This window comes from Camelus dromedarius, chromosome 23, assembly GCF_036321535.1.
Source record: "Camelus dromedarius isolate mCamDro1 chromosome 23, mCamDro1.pat, whole genome shotgun sequence".
Taxonomy (NCBI): Eukaryota; Metazoa; Chordata; class Mammalia; order Artiodactyla; family Camelidae; genus Camelus; species Camelus dromedarius.
In genome coordinates this window covers 6,480,463-6,502,077 of record NC_087458.1, presented here as the reverse complement: position 1 = coordinate 6,502,077, position 21,615 = coordinate 6,480,463, and the positions used below count along the sequence as shown (strand labels likewise).

Here is a 21,615-nt window from a genome sequence, read left to right as displayed (position 1 = left end):
AAAAGCCAAAAGCAAAACTACATATTTTTAGAGTGAAGAGTAAGTTAATATATATTAGGGTAGGGAAAAAACAGTATAAATATTTATAGTTCAAGGTTAAGTACATCTATTTATCAAAATAGAAAGTGGAAAGGCACACTAGAAACAAGAGAAGAAATCTGCAACACATATAACTGACAAAGAATTAATATCACAGTATATAAAGAATTTGACAAACAATCCACTTTAAACATGGGCAAAAGACACGAACTGACTATTGTAAAAATGAGCCAGTGATGCCCTCTGTACATAGCTCCCCCTAGGTTGTTTATTTCTTCGTGGTAGGCTGGAACCAATTAGCTCAAAAGTCTGCCTGCACCAAACTCAAAATTTTACATATCTAGTTGTTAAAGCATAACCCAAATAAGCAGATTTTTAGCCATTTAGAGCTGCCTGCCTGCCATGCATACTTCACCAAAGTGCAACCAACATCTGCTACTCATAGATAAGATAAACCCTGTGGTTGAAGACGGCAGGCTGCTGCAGTCCTTTGGAGCTTTCTGACCCAGAGACTCTGTTAGGCTGCCAAGCACATCACATAAACATGTAAGTCCCCTATCCTCTGGGAATTTCCTTGCTCTTCTTTCTGGATGCTTCCCCTCCTTTCCCTCAAATAGTCTCTGGACTGTCAGGTTTCGTGAGGGACTTCCCTTGTCTGCAAATCTGTCAAAGCTTGTCCAAATAAAGCTTGAGTGTGCTACTGCCACCTCATGGTCATATCTTTTTCCTTGATCTGCCTTGAAACCCCTGAATCCCCTACACTGACGTTTCACAAAACTATAGATAAAATATGTAAGAGGTGCTTAACCTCAGTGATATGCCAATAAGGCCAGGATGAAACATTTAACTCCCATTTCACTGGCAAAAATCAAGAAATCTTAAGTATTAGAGAAGATGCGGATGCTAGTAGGATTGTAAACTGTTAGTAACTACTTTGAATAAAACTTTGGCACTATCACATAGAGTTGAACACTGACATACTCAAGACCCATCAATTCCACTCCTATGTAAATACCCAAGAGAAACTTTTGTATAGAGGCACCAAAAGACAATGCTCATAGAAGCATAGTTGGAAAAAGCAAAAAACAAAACAAAACAAAAACAAAAACAAAAAACCCTGGAAATTGCATAAATATTCAGCAGCCAGAGAACAGATAAATGATGGTATACTCACAAAATGAATTTTTCTATAGCAGTGAAAATGAATGAAATGCAACTTCACTCAACTAGAAGAATGAATCTTAGTGCTATGGCCAATATTTGTGTCCTTCCCCAAATTCTTATATTGAAATCCTAATACCCAATGGAGGGTATTAGGAGGTAGGACCTTTGGGAGCTGCTTAAGTCAGGAGGGTGGAGCTTTCATGAACGGGATTCGTGCTCTTTTTAAAGGAGACCCGACAGAGCTCCCTAATGTCTTCTGGTGTAGAAGAACCCTGCCAATAGGAAAAGGGCCCTGCCTGGAACATGCTGGCACCCTAACTTCCAGGCTCTAGAACTGTAAGAAACAAATTTCTGTTTATCAATCTGTGGTATTTTGTTATAGAAGCCTGAATGGACTAACTAACTTAGAAACATGTTTGTTAAAATAAAGTCCAGAACATTACATGAAAGTTCAAAAACACAGAAAAAACTAATAAAAAATACATTGCTTAATAATACATATAAATGTGAAAAAAAAATTAAAGTAACATAAGAGTTGTGTAAACAGCAGTCAGGATGGAGGTTACTTCTGAGGGGAAGGCAGTGGTAGAGGATCAGGACCACTTATAAGCAGATGAAAATTACTGGTGATGTTTTAGTTCTCGCTTGGGGTGGCAAAGTGGCCAAGTTAAAGGTGGTGATCATTATGTCATTTAAAAAATAATTTAATTTGAATGGGCCATCCAAGGACTACTGATTATAGGGCGTTATTAACTAATTCTGTGTACTTGAGATCTATTTTTTAAAAGTATGGTACCCACATACCATCTCAGGCCTTCCAGCCCAACTACGTTATGAATGACTGAGGAGTTTAATCAACGCCATGAGCAAAAACGCAGCATCCCAAACCCAAGTACCCTCCCCACCACACCTACCACGACGCCATTAACAGATCAATTAAAAACTCTAGGAAGACAGCAACAGAAATCCTGGCTTAACTAGGACGCAAACAAAAGAGGGAGGAATCACGTGGTGCTCCCTCCCACGCCCGGCGCGCCAATGATGTCACCAATCCGCGACCGGGCCATTGATTCCCGACTGAAGGTAGAGAGGGCTACGTGGTGGGGGAGGGAGGGGGGAGGGTCCCGGCGGCAGTGGCAGCCTCTGGTGTCGGGCTGTATCCCGGAGAATTACGACACCCGGTAAGAGGCTCTTCCCTTCCTCGCCGTAACCTTCTTGGGCCTGAGCGCCCGGCTCGCGCCGCCGCTCCAGCGTCCGGCGCTGCTAGAAGGGGGAGCGCGGGGGCGCCCGGGTGGGCTCTGAGGGTGGCCGCGGCGCCAGGTGGGGAGGCGGGGGTCTCGGGGAGCGGCGAGGCTCGCCAGCCTTGCGGAGAGGCGGGCGCCGGGGGCCCAGGGCTTGAGTGCGTTGTGTTTGTGCTGGCGGGTGTGCGCGGGTGTGGGCGGCAGAGGCTGCGCACGGATGCTCTGGCGCTCGTGCCAGCCGGAGCCGAACAGCTGGGTACCAAAGGCCCTGGTTTCCCTCTCGCCAGCTCCCTCGCTTGGGAGAGTGGAGAGCGAGGCGCCTGGGGCTCGTCCAGGTCTGTGCCTTCCTGCGCCCTCTCCCCTGACCGCATAGGCCTGATCCCTGGAATAACGTCCGCCGCCCTTGGCCTGCCTTACACAGGGAAGGCGTAGGCGTCTGCCGTGGCGAGCCCACTGCGGGGTCACGGCCACTGCGCTCCGCCTCGGTCTGGCCCTGGTGCAGGAGGCCTGGTTGCGTCACCTCCCCTTTCTTCATCTGCTTGGCTTGATTCTCGGGCCCCGCTAGAGGGTAAGCCTGCTTCAGGTGTGCCGTGTTGGTGCCACAGTTTGGGAAACTTGTCTTTCAGAAAGGGATACGTACCTATCATTGGATTTTTCAATGCAGTGTGGGGAGTCCCATCCTGCGGTTAGCGGAGGGAGCAGTGTCTAAGCTGCTAAAGGAGGAGACTTGCTCACAGAGGCCTGCACAGTGGCCGTTGTCAGAGGGAGGCCGGATGGCTAGAACAGGTCACTGGGAGCAGAGAACGCAGGAGCAACAAATAGTCGAGCAAATGTGAAAGGTGATGCCAATTTCTTTCTTTACCAAGAAGGCCCGTTCCCATCGTTTCAGAGATCCTGAAATATCTTTTTCATTATTTCACTAACAGTCGGGTGTGTTTGCTGTATGGGAGGCAAGAAATAGAGTGGAAAGGGGGCATGAACTTTGGAGTCAGGTCTGCGTTTGCCAGCTGTGTGACAGTGAGTGAGTTATTTAACCTTTCTACTCCTACTTGGTCTTATCTATAAAATGAGGATAATTTTATCTACGTTGCAGGGTTGTTGTCAGAATTTGAAGTGTCTAGCTATTATTAGTAAGGGCCCAGCACCCATGCACTTGAACTTGCTCCCTTGCTGAAGGTTTCCCATTAGTACAGCTGCTGGAAAAGCAGGGGAACTTTTTTACTATTCTGGATGTTTGCTATTCTTCCAGATAACGATAAAGCAGACTTGGGGTGGGGGAGGGGAGACTCAAAACCCATCATCTCTACCATAGACCGTAAAATTTTAGAACTGGAAAGAGGTTAAGGCCTCACTTTATTCTCTTTATTGAGCACTTGCTATATGCATGACGCTGTACTAAGCTCTTTACATACACTGATTTATTTAATCCCTCAAGCAACCCAGTGCAGTATTATCCCCATTTTACAGATGCAGGTGAGTCTTGGCCAAGTTCCTGACACTAGTTAATGGTGGAGCTGGAACTTGAACCCAGGCCCTCAGGCTATGTGGAGTTTGAGTCTTGTTATTTCTCAGTGACTGGAGTCCTAGCCGTGTGAACCTGATGTAGCGGGGGATGGGAGCCATCAGCCGAGTTAGAGGGCCAGTATTTGCTGTAAGAGTAACATCTCAAATTGTCCAGTGATAAATTATTATTTTTATTTTACATTTTACCCAGCATTGTCCAGATGTGAACCAAGATTTGGCCTTTTCACCCAGAGAAAAAGGAAAGGCTCATGGGCACAGTGCTGGGATCGTGGGCACACAGTAGGTATTTGTTAAATGCCTGTGGAAAGAAGAAAAAATCTTGAGGTATTGTTACTTCTGCCAGAAGGAAGCCCTTTTCTTAACACACACAGTTTCCCTTGAGCCAGCTATTTTTATACTGTAACACAGTATAATGTGAGCATCTTTCTGATTCATGGATTTAAAGATTTGAAGCTGTGTTTCAGACCAAGATTGGTATTATTATCTGTGACCAACTGATTTGAGTTTTCAAATATGTGAACAGTAGGAGCTGAGCTTTTGGGCTTGTGTAGTGATCTCTTGTGATACAGCAGTTTATTTTGCTATAACATCTGTTAGACTTGGACCATAATGGATACAGCTGCTTGAGTTAAATTTTCTAGAGAACACTGGATGATTGTTTGGTGTCAGGGATAAAGAGTTCAAAATGTTAAGTTTGTCACAAAATTAAACATTTGGGAAAGATCTGTGACTGATGTGCATTAATGTGGGAATAGTAAATGGATTTTAAAGAGATGATGTGCTTGGTGTTTTCGATGAGCTATTCTGTGTTGGTTCTCAGTTTGAGGATGACTTACGGCTGTATCGTAAATTATTAGGGACTCACCAGGTTTATATAACACATCCATATAGACCGTGACAAATATATTCTCAGTTCCTACACCCAAGGAGCTCTCATTGCAGCTTCTGTACCTTCCCAGATGCCTTGAAGCTACCTATTTCATCATGTTTATCAATCTAAATGGAGGAGACCCTCTAACATAATTCATCCTCTCCTTCCCTCTGTACCCCACCACCACCACACACAAAGTGAAGTTCTTTCCCCAAAAAGGGGTATAGTGATCTAGTTGCAAGTGGCAGAAACCTAATGTAAACTAACATAAGCAAAAAAGGGTTATCCCTGCCTTTGATCATTTAACTGGGAGGTTCAAAGGTGAGCTTCAGGCATGGCTGGATCACGAGGCTGAAATAATGTCATGAGGATTCTCTTGGCCCTGTCTTCCTCTGCTTTTTATTTATTACCCTCATTCTTTCCTGCTGTTTTCTCCACCCATACTGAAAAAGGTGACTACTGGCAGCCCCAAGCCTAACCTTACAGCTCTCCTCTAGCATTGTAAACTAATCACTCTGGACAAGGTGACAGGGATGCCACAATTAGACAGGTGTGTGTCACAGGCCCACTTGAGGGATGAAGGAGCAAAACGCCCCTCCATAACTACATGGGATGGGGAAGTGCAGAGGTATGAGGCAGGCAAAAACAGCAGATGACTACCACAAGTGTGTATGTGTGTGTATGCATAGACATGCGCTTACATGTGTGCTCATGTCCCACTTCTTTGAGGCCCTTTCAGAGCCTTCCAACTGGAATGGATCCACCTGGTTTTGTTTGCCCATCACACAGTGTTATTTTGTTGTGGCATCAATTGTGTGCTCTTTATCCCTTCCATGCCTTTGCATCTGCTGTTTGGGTTGTGCACACACACACACATGTACACACAAACACACACTGCTTTGTCTGGCTGACTTTCTTCTGGATTCAAGTTATGCTGCTCTTCCCGGAGGTCTTCCTTGACCTTCATCAATGAGCAGGTCACATAAACCCCTGAGCACTACCTTACTGTGGATTTGATTCCTGTTTGATAATTGTCTGTTTGCTGGTCGGTTCTGCATTAGACTGAGAGCCCCTTGAGGAAGGAGGTGCTCTTTGCTTTGTATTCCTTACCACCTTCTTAGCCAGCATTTTCTTAGTACTTAACAACCAATTGATGTTGTTTATTTATTTATCTGTTGCCTGTCTCCTCACTAAAACATCAGCTTCATGAGAATAATGAGGAAAGGAATTTTTGCTTTATTTACTGCTGTATCTCAAGGGCCTAGGACAGTGCCTGGCACATAGTATGTACTTAATAAATGTTTATTAAACGAATGAATGAAAATCTGCCCACAGAGAGAAAATGCTGCCACCGTGTTGATGAGGATTCAGTCTGCACGATAGATAGAGTTCTCACTGTAAATGTCTGTAAACGCAAGTACTGCGGGTCCTTTCTAGAAAAGCAGAGTCTCTCCCATGTGCATCTGAACGTGCAGAGGCAATGCGGGAGGCCCCAGGGAGCAGCCACCTGGGATTTCCACCCTGTGAGATGTTTCACCCCCAGCCCCAGCCCCGAGCCCTTCTGAACTATAATAGGTTGTATATTAAGACTTTTTCCATAGTTTGGGTCTTTTTTTAATTTGAGTATTTATCTCTAAAACATTTCCTTGAGCACTTACAATGTGCCAGGCACTGTTCCAAGTCCTTTAACAACTCATTCTTTGACTGGAGTTTTGGGATCAAGGGTTGTAAACTTTAAAACTGTGTTTTCTTTTTAAATACCAAAACAGTCAAAAAAGGCTAAAAAAAAAATCCAAATTAGAAAATGATGAAAGATACGAGACCCCTCTCCATCCAGCTCCTCTCATCCTCCGGAGGGAGAACTACTAACAATGGCTTGCGGAGTGTCTCCTCCCTTACCTTCCTCAGGATCTTACAGTCATAGCTGTTAAGTAAAATATATTCTATCTTGCTATTGCTTGGTTTTCACCCAGATGCAGCCAGGTTGTACCTGCTGATCTGCACCTTGCCTTTTCCATAGCCGTCTTCAAGCTGCACCCACCACCACTCCCCAGGGACAGCCGCCCCCCTTGGGGTGAGAGGCAGAGCTGTTGGGGGACTAGCGGCCCAAAGTGCACTCTGTCCCTCAGGACTGGGGCTGCTCGGGTGTCGGTCTCCGGCCCTCTCCCACGGAGGGCCCAAGCCCACTTCCATCTTCCTGGTGACTGTTGTGCCTTATGTTCAGGGAACTCTACCCACGCCACATCCACCCCGCCAACAAAAAAGTAGAGGGAATACTATTCCTTTCATTTCTTCTTTTAACACAAATATGTAGTTCTTACACAGTTAGAGCCTTAAGGTTAGAGGGCTGTTGTTTAACCCCACACTCACCCCTAAACATCTGGGCCCCACTTCCACCCAAGTGCGGTACCTTCTTGTAGAGCTTAGTCCTCATCTGCTTCCTAAAAAAGGAATCCGAGTTGGCACTGCAGGGCCTGAACATGCACAGTGCCTCTGTCTCACCCTGCCTTCCCCAGGACTGGGTACTTTAACTGAAAGAGAAAAAAATCTTAGCTAAATTGAAAAATGATGTCTCATTTTAATTTGCATTTTTTGTTATGATTAAGTTTGAACTCTTTTTGCATATGCTTATTAACCATTTTTATTTCTGTTTAAAAAATTCTGTTAATTCATAATTTTGTCTATTCACTTATTAAATGATTTTTTAATAAATTATACAAATTCTCTAAAAGACATGAGAATGTGCTTGTTGTAAAAAAATAAACAACAACCTCTATTTGCTGTGAATATTCAGTTTATTGTTTGTCATCTAATTTTGGCTTTATCATTAAACATACAAACTTATTTTTCATTCTTCTGTAGAAATATTTTGTCCTTTTTGATTTCTTCCTTTGCTTGTAAGCTTAAAAGTGTTTTTTCTTCATTCTGTGTTCTAAAGTTTTGCTTTTTGACATATGACTTTAAAAAGCTAATCTTCAGTTATTGCAGATTTTAACAAGATATTTGATGAAAATATTGTGTAATGTTTTAAATAAAATCAGTTATAATTAGATAAAGTTCTATATTTTGTTTTAAAGATATTCACATTAGTGCCTATGTATCACTCGTTTTTTCTTGTTTTGATTTAGCAGAATGTCAAAGCCTGCTCCAGAAAACTGAGATTCAAATTTGTGTATGATTCTCATAATTTTAACGTTCTTTAGCATTTCTGTGAATTGCTGCATGAAATAGTGTTTATCTGTGGCTGTTGATCTCATTTAAAGAAGCACCCCTGTTCTGCTCACAGCCTCTCAGTGTGTAGTCAAGATGATGAATGTCTCCTCTTCCAGTTCTGTTGTCTCACCATTTCCATAAATCTCTTTTTGATATATAATTATATACAATAAACACATATTTTACGTGTGCCATTCAGTTGATTCTGACAAATATGTATAGCCATGTAATCACCATCCAAATCAAGAAAATAAAGCATTTCCATCATCCTGGAAAGTTCCCTCATGAACCTTGCTAGCCACCACTATCCCCAAAGGCTATCACTGTTCTGATGTCTCTCACCAAAGATCAGTTTTACCTGTTCTAAAATTTCACATAAGTAGAATTATACGAGACATACTTTGGGTGCAGCTGCCTTCAGTGAGGTTCAGCCTTGCTGCATATCTCAGTGCCTCCTGTACACATACACATCTGCTGTTCCTTCATTCAGCAGTTGGTGGACATTTGGGCGGTTTCCAGTTTATGGCTATCAAGAATAAAGCTCTATGAGCATTCTTTTTTTTTTTTTTTTTTTTTTTTGATGTGGTTTAAAAAACACACAAAATTTACCATCTTAGCCATTTTAAGTGTACAGTTCAGTAGTATTCCATATATTCACATGGTGAAACAAGTTTTTCATTTTGTAAATCTGAAACTCTGCACCCATTAACTCCCCTTTTCCTTTTCTCCCTACCCCTGTTCTATAAACATTCTTGTATAAGTCTTTTTGTGGCCATTTCTTTTCATTATCCTTGGGTAAGTACCCAGGAGTGTAGTGGCTGGGTCATAGGGTGATTGCACATTTAGCCTCAGAAGTTTCCCAAAATAGTTGTACCATTTTACATTCCCACCAACAGTGCATGGGAGTTCTAGTTGCTCCATATCCTCACCATTAGATATTATGAGGGTTGTTTTTTTTTTTCATTTTAGCCATGCTAATGGAAGTGGCATCATTGTGGTTTTATCATGTCTTAATCATTTATTTACATAGCTGTTTTCATTACTAGACTGAGCTTCTTAAGGGCAAGGTTCATGCAACATGTAGTTATCTTTTTGTTCTTACTAACTTTTCCCCCTTATTTGGGGGGTGATAGATGCTTTATTATAGAAAACTTGAAAATTGAAGAAACAATTAAAGTGAATAAAATCACTGGTAACCCTACCTCTCAGACATGATCATTAACATTTTGGCGTCTTTTGTGCAATACTGTGTCGGTTTGCCCACAGAGAGGGCAATTCCAGGGCAGGCTGAATCAGCAACTCAGCATTGTCCCGGCCCTCTACTCTGCCATCCTCAGGGCATCGCTTATTCACGGCAAGGAACCTTTGTCACAAAAAGCCCCTGACAGACTTCCTTTGTGTTTTGTTGGCCAGAGTTGTATCACACGTATCCCTGGAAAGAGGAGTGGACTCGCTAAGTCCGCGTTAGACTAATCCCGATCCTCCCTCGGTGTCTTGGGCGTAGTGGGGAGCCTGGCCTTCTCAGAGGAGTGAGGACAGACTCGGGGTTCTCTGAGAAAGGAAGGCAGAGATCCAGGGGGGGGGCACTCAGCACTCTCGGCCACTGAGGCATATTGTTTTTCAAAGCTGAAATTGTTCTCTGTTTAGATTTTTTGTCTTTCCAGTTATTATGAACTAAACATCTTCCATAGCATTAACTCTTCGTAAATGTCACCTTTATGTATTGTATAATTTATGACTGTACCAGAATCTAATCTGCCATGTCTCCAGTTTTGGACATTAAAGCTGTTTTCAGTTTTTTTTTTTTTAACTATTGTAAATAATTCTATAGCGAGTATAAACTTGTGTGCTGGATTTCAAATTATCTTCCTCAAGGTAGATTTTCATGATTGTATTATTATATGTACTAGTAATTATGTAGCAATAGGATTACAATGTTAATAATGGTTGTTGGCTATTAACAGATTATGAACATACTGAAGACTTCAGACACACATTGTCCAATTGCTTTGTAAAAAAGTGGAACCCATCTTAGTCTTTCCACCATATGGTAGAGTGCCTATTTCTCCTCCCTTCCTTATTTTTTACTTTTCTCCCTCTTTCTTTCATTCAGTCATTAATGTATGTTCATTTGACAAATATTTGGTGAATACCTTCTATAGCCAAAGCACGGTACTGGGTCATGGGGGTACAAGACTAGTGCTGCTCAGGACGGACAGGCAAAGATTATGCAACTGTGTAACTACAGCTACTGATAAGGATTATGAAGGAAGCCGCCTAGGGTTATAGATACTGTAAACTTTACCTGCCTTCTGGCATAGGGCAGGACTGGAGGAGAAGGCAGTCTACACTTGGCTTTTGCGTTCTGTGGCTATTGGGCAGACAGGATGAAAGGTGCCTTTTGTGAAGTATGGAAGGATAGGCTTGGCCAGGGAGTGGGCGATGCACTGCAGACCTTTTTAGGGACTTGGGCCTTTATCCTAAGAGTAATGAGTGGCCACTAAAGGGTTAAAGAAGGGAGATGGCAGTGACCTAATCATATTTGAGAACATTTTAGAAGGAGGCCAGAGTAGGGTCCTAGAGTCCAAGATTAGATTGTGAAGGTAGCCCTGAAGTCCCCTCAGCTAGTACTGAGGGGTAGTTTTCGTTGCTAATTTATGAATGAAAACCTAAATCATACTACAAGTATGATTGCCTATTTCCCCAAGCGTTTGATGGGCACTCCTTTTTTTTTTTTTTTACTGCTTTTATTGTGATATGACTCCTGTACAGTAAACCACACATATTTCAGATGTACAATTTGATGAATTTTGATAGATGTATACACCCATGGAACCACCACCACGATCAGGGTAGCTAACATTTCCATCACTCCCTAAGGGGTGCAAATTTCTAATTGGGAATTCAAAATTTGCCCTTCCTTTTTAGTGAATTGACTTTTTATCGACTGCAGTTTGGGTGAGGGCAGCATAGTGTAATAGCCAAGAGCACCCACTCCAGAGCCAAAGGACCTGAGTCTGAATCCTGGCTCTGCCGGTTACTGGCTGTGTTACCTTGAACAACCTCTATGACTTTGGTCTGCCTCAGTTTCCCCTTCTGTGCCATGGGAACAGTAATAGTGCACTCTCTCATAAGGTGGTTGTGAAAATTAAAAGGTAAACTTCAGTGCTGGCCCATTTGAGCACCGCATATGTACATGCTAGCTTATCTAGGTTTGTGGGCTTTATACATCCATATATACATACTAACTCTGTCCTGTGCGTGATGGGTTGTAACTGTTGATTCCCTGTCCATTTTCATCTTTTTATTAATGCCTCTTTTAAAGAACCTTTTACTTTGAACACTTTCAAACGTTACATTGCTATTCTGAAGTACGGGAATTTATCTGCAGTGAACTGATGTCAGTCTTCTCCTTTGTGACCTCTTCCATTGCTGTGAAGCAAGTCAAAGTATACACACAGACTTTGTTTCTTAGTGTTTTTATTTAAAATACTTTACAAATAATCTTTTAATCCATTTGTAATTCATTTTGGCTTATGAATATAAGGCAAAGCTCCTGATAGATTTTTTTTTCCCCACATACCCAATCAGTTGGCTGAGCTCCATCTATAGACCAGCCCTTCTTCCCCTCACTGCTGCTTGTGACTCTTATGCGTTGGATCTGTACACACACAGGATCCCCTGGGGGAAACGTGCTTCTGCTCTGTTAGTCTGTAGCTCCATTCTTGTGTTACATCAGTGCTGCCTTGATGTAATCAGTATCGCTGTCCTCTTTTTAAAAAACATTTTGGCCATTCTTGCCTGTTTGTTCTTGCACTTGAACTTTAGGTTAATCATTTTGTCAGGTATCCACTCCTTACTGCCCCTGACCTCATTAGAATTTGCATTAACCTGCATTTAATTTGGCACTAAGTAGCACTCATAGACTACTCAGCCATCACACGTGTTCCTCAGCAGAGCTTTGTACTGTTCACATGTAGGCTCTTCACACTTCTTAGGATTATTCCCAGATGTTTCCTTTTAAAAAATGTTTTATTTGATATTAAGAATATAGTATTTTTCATATAAAGAAGTATTGTGTTTTGTGTATTTCTCTTATATCCAGCCACATTCCTTAACTGATGTTGGTTCTACGAGTTTTCAGTTAATTTTCTTGGATCAGCTATGCATATGATAGTATCATCTGCAAATAATCTGTTTTTCTTTCCTTTTTTAGTAGTTTATCTCTTATTTCTATTTTGTGTTATAGAATATGCTAGGGTTTTCAAAATAATGTTAAATACCTCTTTGGTTCTAAGACCATTGAGCATAAGAACATGCTATCAGTTTAATAATAGCTTTTAGGGGCTACTAGATGAAATGTACACGTATATAATGTACATGCATGTAGTTCACATTCCAATATCAGAAATATTTGAAGTACATCTCAGAATTAAGGAAATATAACAGTGGTAATGGTGGCCCTCTTTATTTCTTATTTTGGTGGGAATGCCTAACAACTCCGTTTTAAATATGATATTGGCTATTGGTTTATGGTAGGTAGTCTTTGTTATATTACAGAAATACCCTTTTCTACAACTAAAACAAAAAGCTCTAATTCCGCTGATAGTAATGAGAAGGCTCTGCTGTTTAGTTTAACTAAAAAGTGAAAATTCTGGCTGTGTACATGTCACCTACGACAGCTGGTCTGTTTCAGTCTTTTCCCTTGATAGCCCCAAGTGCAGGAATCCCTGGCTGCACAGCAAGGTCTGTCCTGGTCCTGCACTCGGAGCTCCCTGGTTTGCACTGCCTGCCAAGGATGGCGTATTAGTTTCCAAAGCTGCAGTAACAAATTACCACAGATTTAGTGGCTTAAAACCATAGAAATGTACTCCCTCACAGCTCTGGAGGCCAGAAATCTGAAGTCGGTATTATGGGACCAAAATCGAGGTGTCTCAGGGCTGTGCTTCCTCCATAGGCTCTCGGGGAGGATTGTTCTTGCCTCTTCCATCTTCTGGTGGCTTCCTGCATTGCTTGACTTGTGGCAGCATCGCTCCGGTCTTCAAGGCCAATGTCTTCAAATCTCTCTGCTGAGTCTTCACACACCTCTTCTGTGTGCATAGTTGGAAATTTTTGTGAATTTGTCAATCCTGACGGAAATGCTTTTAGAGACGTGTTAGGAAGAACAAAAGCATATTCATTCCCTTTGGGAAGAAGACTGTAGTCACCTGGAAATGGCTCTAGGTCAACGCAAGAAAATCAGTCTGCTGAAATTCAGTTCTACAAAAGCCCCTCAATCTCGTGCCCTCCCACTGCCCCCCAGTCTCCTCCTCAGTCTGCAGCTCTTCAGCAACAGGGAGATGGGCAGAGTATATTTCCTCTAACACTATTATGAAGACAGAATAAAAGCTGGTCAGTTAAGACTAGAGAGCTTAAAGAAAAAAGTAAGGTCAGCATATTGGTTGTTTAGTAAATGGGTTATTCAGAGACTTGGCCATTTGGGAAGTTGGCTGTCTGCAACTGGCCGATGGCGAAATCGACCCACTTCCCCAGGAAACACCGCAGAGCTGCCCCGAGCCTGCCTAGAACAGGCCTGCACCTGCAAGCCAGAGATGGGGAGACTGCCCTTGCGGGAAACTGGGACTGCGCCCAGCCACTCATAGGCCAGGTCCCAGGGTAGAGAAGGGAACGAAGGCAAGAGTGAGCGGGGGGTCCTCTCTTTGGACTCTGACTCAGCGGAACCCAGATGTGGGCCAGTAGCTGAATCTCCCTGTGCTGACCAGAGCCAAACTAGAAGTCAGTCAGGTGCTATGTGCCAGACAGACAGAAGAGGTGATTTCACGGTGCCAGGACTTCGTACATAAAACCACAGGTTGTGCAGAGTCATCTTGTGGGGTGGTTTTGAGACTAAATGTCCCTTAACTTACATGTAAAACATTCCACACAGGCCTGTTCGCCACTATTATTAGTATTGTTTTGACATTATTACTGGTATTGTATTTTTAATATATGAGAGTAGTTACCACAATGCCTAGAGAAAGTTGATAAATACCCGTTTTCTTCTTTCATTTACTGGATGACTTTGTGTAGAGGCACTTACCCGCTCCTGGAGGCATCGCCTGCTCTTTTGTAACTTCACAAGCCAGTCCAGTCACCAGTGAAATCTGCAGCAGCACAGAGACCCCTGTGGAGCACTGCTCAGCCGGGCGGGCAGCTCCACGGTTCTGCCCACAGGAAGCCTTACAGGTTATCAAAGCGAGGCGGGTTATTGTGGGAAGACCCAGGGAATTGTGAAAATTAGGTTCATGTGGCAGTAGCTATTTAGTGGAATAAAAAAAAAAAAAACCCCAATGATAAAGAATTAAAGGGAAACAACAACAACAAAAATAAATATATGCCTAGCAACTATGAATTGCTTATTATGTGTTTCCTAGGAGTTAAGATAAGAACATGAGTTTATTTATGTGCAGCTCCTGTTCTAAAATAGCGCCCTAGTACTTAAAAATAACTCAGTAATTCATTGCTTTTTTAAATAATATGTTGCAATTTCAGTAGCACGCATTAACAGACAGTGCATTTCTGTTGCAGTATCTGCTGTATGAGCAAATATTGAAGGAGTCTGCAGACATCTGCTTTACAGTAGGGAGATAGATGATCCAACTGGATGTAGCCCATATGTGCAGTAAAGCCTGGTTATAGGAAATTACAGACTAAAAAGACTGTTGTTGTAAATATGCATCTCTGCACGCAGTCAGGTTAAACAGAAGAGCGACCACAAGCCAAATTAATCATTACAAAGCCAGACTAACAGTTATTTATAGTTAAAAAGCAAGACTAGCAGGGACTGGAAACTAAAACCAACCCAGGGGCCCAATGATAACACGTCCTTCCCCGTAACTGGGGAAGTCCAGGCCAGCTCCTGAAGGCACATGTGGGGCCAGAGCTTGGAAGTGTTACGTGGAAGGCAGGCTTCCCAGAACGCCGAGTGGGGGGCTTTTTTTTTTTTTTTTTTTTTCTTGATTGCCTAATTTTTAGATGGTAACTCTTAACCATTTAGGCCAGTTATTACCTATGGGGTATGGACACAGGAGGACTTGCATTAATGTTACTACACAGCCGGGCAGCAGATACTCAGGGGCTCCTGGGGAGGTGAGCACCTGCGTTAGGAGAGCTGCGCCTGTGTGGCCACGGAGCCTTCATGCACAAGGGAAACACGGCAAGGGTGGGCACTGGGCAGTTAACAATGGAGAAATAGGGATACCTTTGACCTCCTTTGCTTATCTGTATTTTCTGAAATTTTCTGCCATCAACTTGTTACTTTTGGTTAATTTTTAAAAGAGCTTCATCCAACACATCAAGTCCCTACAAAAGAACAGCACAAAGAATTCCATCACCATCTCACAACCCTGTGGGTGCTGAAACAGTCACTGAGGGGAGGAGATGAAACGTTTATGAATAAGACTGTCTGCAATTACTTGAGCTGCTAAGATTAAATGACAAGACCAGTTGTTCTTCTTTCAAGGCATAAACTGACCCTCTGTTTAGGAAACAAATTTCCCCTTCCAGCTTCACCTCTGCATCCTGGGTTGGATTAGAAGCAATGGAGGCAGCAGCGGTGTAGCTTCCCCTGCACCGTAGTTGTGATTAATGCTTTTCTGGACCATTCTTGTGGAGGAGTTAAAGGCTTTGGGATTGTTTAGCCTGAAGACAAGAAAGCAGAGGTGAGATGTAGTTCATTTTACTTAAGTGAAAAATAGAACGTAGGAAAAAAAGCTGGAATTGCTACAGGGAGAGTTTGCTGTTGTTTTGCACATGTATACAGAAAGGTGCGTTAAGCGTCAGCGTATAACTTAATGAATTATTGGAAAGCAACTAAATATATAGCCACTGCCCAAGTCAAGAACTAGAACATTACCAGCACCCAGAACGTTTCTTCCCAGTCAAAGCCCTTCCTTCTTCCCTAGAGATAACCACCATCCTGTCTTTTATGCAGTATACACTGTAGTTTAGTTTTGCCTTATTTGGGGCTTTATGTAAGTGGAGCCATACAGTATATGTATGGCTTCTTTCACTCATGATACTGATCATGTTTAGATAATTAGCCATCTTGTTGCATGTGGTTATAGTTCTTTCATGTTTGCTGCTGTATAATATTTTCTCATAGGCAAATGCCACCATTTATCCATTTTCCTTTTGATGGACATTTGGGTTGTTTCAGGTTGGGAGCTATCATGAATAATGCAGCTATGAACTTCATGTATGTGTATCTAGGTCTAGGGATGGAATTGCTGAATTGCAGGGTGTGTATGTTCACACTTTTCCCATGTAATGGTGAACTGGTTTCCTGTGGTGACTAGGAGCTGCTCTGCCTCCTTGTTCCCACCTGCTCTGATCAGATGGTTAAGGTGTTTGATGGATGGACAGTAACTCGCTGTGGCTTTACTGTGTGTTTCCCTGATGTGATGAGATCGAGCATTGTTTCTTATGTGTACTGACATTTTTAATTTCCTCTTGTGACATTCCTGTGCCACTGTTTTGCCCATTGTTTTTTCTACTGAGCAGTCTGTTATTCAGTCAACTGACCAGCCCTCTGAAGGTCACTATGCAGGGTATGTGGGAATGTTCCCTGCCCCAAGGAGAAGACTTTCCAGCTCTAAAGACAAATATGGAAACAAGTAATTCATAACATTATGATGATTGTTGAAATGTCCTTGTTCTCCAACAGGCTGACTGTTAGCTGAAGGGACTGAACTTTTATTTGTGTTATGTCCTCAATGCTTAACACAGTATCGGGCACATAATAGGTGCTTTGTAAAGTTCTGTTAAATGAATGAATGAGGCATTGTCAGAGGATGGTGAAAGTGCTCTGGTAGGGCTAAGTGTTGGGTGAGGGAGAAGCACAAAATAAGGAACCTTGAATTGCACCCACCCACCCACCCAGAATGGGGCAAAGGTTCCCTAGGAGTTAATATTTGAAACAAATCTTAAAAGACTCACCAGAAGCAGTGGAGGAAGTACATTCGAGGCAAAGGAATAGTGAGCAAAGGCATGGAGGGAGGAAGTGCACACTACACTAGAAATGTGAAATTTGGAGTGACTAACAGGATGAATGGAATGAGAGGATGGTGAGAAAGGGCATCAACTGAAGAAAATGCTGTGAAGGGACTGCCTTGTAAGTCTCATAAGCAGCAGGGATAAAATTGCAATTAAATACAGAAAAAGACATTTTTTCATGGGGAGGGCTAGGGGACTGTTGAGCATTAGAATTGATTTGTAGAATCTTTTCCTAGACATCTTGAACAAAAGAGAGCAGCTATATAAGCCTGATCGTGAAATCAACTGATAATAAAAGTTACCTTTTAGAAAGTCATGGTATAACTTCAGCGAGTGTAGAGTGATGGTGAAGACTGAACTTGCCCCAGTCAGATCTGGGTTTAGCAACGGCTTGGCCCTAGTGGAGCCTCTGCTTCCACACCTTTAATTTGGGAATAGCGCCTACCTGGCGGAGCTGTTGTGACTGTTAAGGAGATGAGGCATGTAAAGGACTTAACCCTTGCCTGACTGGGTGATGAGTGGTGGCCGTGGTTTAATGGTGTAGATCCTTAATTGTTCAGTTGCTGTCAGCATTATCTTGCTACTCTATACTGGCTGCTATGCGTTCACGTCAGTTAATGTGCTGGAGTATGAGAAAACAGTCCGCAGTGGGACCTCAGTCTTTTGAAGCGATCTGCCCCCGCCCTGTTGCACTTTAGGGCCGCGCGGTCACGTGGTCACGTTAGTGCGGAGCCGGGAGGCAGACGGCAGAGCGTCAGGCGTTTGCTCCAGGGCTGGGTTTCGCGGGGCAGCTTTGTTCTCCGTCTGCTTTATCCCATGTTTTCCCGAGAAGGATCTGAGGGGCCTTATGGGTTCAGTATTTATAGCCGTTTTCCTAAAGAAAGAGTATCTTGCCCGCTTCTCCTGCAAGGAAGGATTAAATTTGTAATCGGCGTGAAACCCGACCGCTCACGCTAGCTTTACCCAAGCCCCGCCCCTCGGCCAAACTTTCCAAAGGGGGCGGTCCTCCTGAAGAAAGGAAAGTGAAATTGAACCGGAGCCATTTCGCAGCCCAGCTCCCGACCCAGGCCTGTCCCGATTCCAGAGGCGCCCCTTGTGTCTGGGAGGCCGACGGCCCGCGCTGGGGAGGGTCGCGCTGCCGGCGATTGGATGCCCGGACATGCCTGAGGCGCGCCATGGACCCGAGGCAGGTAAGCGGCTGGGATCAGAGCCCAGAGCCGGGCCACTCACAACTTGCTCGCCTTCTCTTGGCTCAGCTTATCCTTCTTGTGCGCTCCAAACGTGACTTATGCGCATTGTGAGAGAGAGAGATAGAATGTGTGTGGTTTTTTTGCCAAGCAAAATTGCTGTTCTAGGAATTTAGGAATTTGTATCATGCTAATTAATCCTGCAGTGTTGAGCAAGGTGTGGAAGAGGGCTCGTGGGGAAAATGGCCCCCCATCTGAGGAGCAAAGCCTGAGCTCAGGTCGGGACAAACCCTCAGTTTTTCTGCTAGGATTCCATGGCTGCCCAACCCGCCTTTAGCCCCTCTTGGACAGCGTGCTTTACTTTTAGCGGTCTCCTCTCTTAACCTGTAGGAGAAAGTTTATAGCAGCTTTATTCGTTATCTTTAAAAACTGGAAAACCCTAGTGTCCTTCCAGGTGATTAGATAAACTGGAATACATCCATATAATGGAAAACTGCTTAGCAAAAGGGGCAGGAACTGCTGCTACATGCAACATGGACCAATCTCAGACTGGTGATGCTAAGCAAAGAAGCTGGATTCAGAAGACTGCACACTGTTTGAGTCCATGTATATGACATTCTGGAAAAAAACAAACAAACAAAGCTAGAGGGGCAGAAAACAATAGTGGTTGCCAGGGGCTGGGTGTGGGGAAAGGAACTGATTGCAAAGTGCATGAGAAAACGTTTTTTGGGAAATGGAGATGTTCTATAGCTTGATCTTGGTGGGTTGTTATAAGGCTATATGTGCTTTGAATCTGTATAGTCAAAACTCATAGAATTAACACTAAAAGGTAAATTTTACTGGATGTAAATTATACTTCAATTTGAAATGTATATAAAATATATGTACACATATGTGTATGTGTGTACATATATATGTGCACATGTATATATGTGTGTATATATGTATACATGCACACATACATGCATATATTTTCCTTTAAAGGGATTAGGGACACCTGACTTGGAGGAAATCATTTCTTCATGTGGTAAAGGTGGGGGGCTGCTCTCTTGCTCCTGAATATATGAGACTAAAATGAAATTTTGCAGGGCAGTGAATATTGAGTGGCTTGTTATATAGTTTGCATAGTACATAAGCATGAGGTGGTGAGTGGAGATGTTGAGGAATTTAGGAATGATCACCATGGGTTGATTTCCCACTTTTTTGCTCTCACTCCCATTCAATGACTCTCCTCCACATGGCTGTTCTCCAGTGGTGGTTTCGCTTGGTTTGACTTTCAGGGAATTTAAGGAGGTATAAAGAAAAAAATACTCTCCCTCTAATTTTTCCCTAAAATAGCTATTGTTAACAAATTCATGTATCCTTTCCTTCCGTCTTTCCTCTGTGTTCATTCTAGTGTGCACATGTTCATGGATTCTTTTTCCCTTTGTTTACAAAAAAAAGGAATTACAGCATTCATGTTCCCCCGCAGGTTGCTTTTTTTGGTTAATTAAACATATCATTCCTAAATAACACATTAAAAAAAAAAACAAGCTGTGAGTAGGTATGGTTCGGTAGCACGAACGTGTCATGATTTGTTCAACTCTTCTGTAGATAGACATTCAAATAGTTTGCAGGCTTTGACCAAGTAGCAGCAGTTTAAATCTAGAAAGCATTGGGCTAGAAACTGTCTTTAGCCACTTTGAAACAAAGTTCTTTTACCAGGGTCACTCAAAGAGCTAATCAGAAACCCCCTGAAGTCCCCATAATTGAGCTCTGTGAGCCGGGCGCTCACTCTCTGTGCTTACCTATACCTTGGCCCCAGGTGGGGGTACGAGAATCGTGTACCCCAATAGAAGTAAGGAAAGAGATGGGGAGGCTTCCAGTCAAGATGGCACAGTGGTTAGGACCACAAGCTCGCCTCTCCTCGCAACTACAACTGAATGCTAAACAACCATCCGAAAAAAGACCGGAATCTAGCAAAAAAGATCTTCTGCAACTGGAAACGTAAAAAGGGAACCACAGCTGGACGGTAGGAGGGGTGTGCTCGTGATATAATTGGGCCTCAGACCCCCCCCGGGTGGGTCACCCACAATCTGAAGAATAATTAAGTCGCAGAGGCCCTCCCACAGGAGTGAGAGCTCTAAGCCCCACGTCAGGCTCCCCAGCCCGGGTCCTGGCATTGGGAGAAGGAGACCCCAGGACATCTGGTTTTGAAGGCCAGGGGGGTTTGGCTCTGGGAGCCCCACGGGACTAGGGGAAACAGAGACTCCATTCGGTTGGGAAATGTACATGGAAACTCACGTGCACCAGGTCCAAGAGAAGAGGCAGTGATTTCATAGGAACCTGGGCCAGGCCTGCCTGCTTGGTATAAAGGGTCTCCTGGGCATGTGGGGGACTGCTGCGGCTCACTCAGGGGACATAAAAGCTGGTGGCAGACATTCCGGGAATGTTAATCTACATGAGCTTTCCTGGGGGCTGACATCCTGATTGGATCATCAGCCCCAAGACCTAGCCCCACCCAACAGCCTGTAGGGAAGCATCAGGCCAAACAACATGAAGGGTGGGAACAGCCACACCCATCAGCAGACTTCCTAAGCCACAAAGACCTCTAGACACAGCCCTACCCACCAGAGGTCCAGGACCAAGCTTCACCCAGCAGTGGGCAGGCACCGGCTCCTCCTGCCAGGAACCCTGCATAAGCCAATAGTCCAGCCTCATCCACCAGGGGCAGGTACTAGAAATAAGAAAACAACAATCCCAAAGCCTGTGGAAGGAATCCACAAACATAGGCCAGACTCTACACTGGGACTGGATGGACCCTGACCCTTGGGTGACAAGAGAGGAGTGTACTGCTGGGACACATAGTATGTCTCCCACAGAGGGCTACCTCTCTAAGGTCGAGAAACATAACTAACTTATCTAAAAATAAAAATAGAAAGATAGATGACATGAGGTAGCAAAGGAATATCTCCCAGGCCAAGGCACAAGATAAAAATCCCAAGAGAAGAAATAAGTGATGAGGAAATAGGCAATTTATCTGAGAAAGAGTTTAAAGTAATGATGGCCAAGATGTTCAGAGAACTCAAGAGGAGTATAGATGCACAGAGAGAAGTTTTTAGCAAAGAGTTGGAAAATATAAAGAATACCCAAACAGAGTTGAAGAATAAAAACACTGAAATGAATAATACACTAGAAGGAACCAAGAATAGACTAAATGAGGCATAAGAACAGATCAGTGAGCTAGAATACAGATTAATGGAAATCACTACTGCAGAACAGAAAAAAAGGATGAAAAGAAATCAGGATAGTTTAAGAGAACTCTGGGACAACATGAAGCACAATAATATTCGCATTATAGAGG

General features: G+C 43.3%; 1 protein-coding gene across 5 annotated transcripts in view; it reads left to right on the top strand.

The window, feature by feature from the left end:
• Positions 1-2,263: 2,263 nt before the first annotated feature.
• ADAR (adenosine deaminase RNA specific) overlaps positions 2,264-21,615 on the top strand; it is a 45,844-nt gene continuing 26,492 nt past the window's right edge. Inside the window, exon 1 of one of the 5 annotated variants that reach the window (XM_064477802.1) lies at positions 2,264-2,286. Coding sequence is in view for 2 of the 5 variants with exons in the window: in XM_010980076.3 (XP_010978378.1) it covers positions 18,261-18,275 (15 nt within the window). In the remaining 3 variants the exon portion in view is untranslated. Of the gene's footprint in view, positions 2,287-17,920; positions 18,276-21,615 lie in introns of those variants that run through there. The other 4 variants (XM_064477800.1, XM_064477801.1, XM_010980076.3 and 1 more) reach the window with 4 other exon arrangements.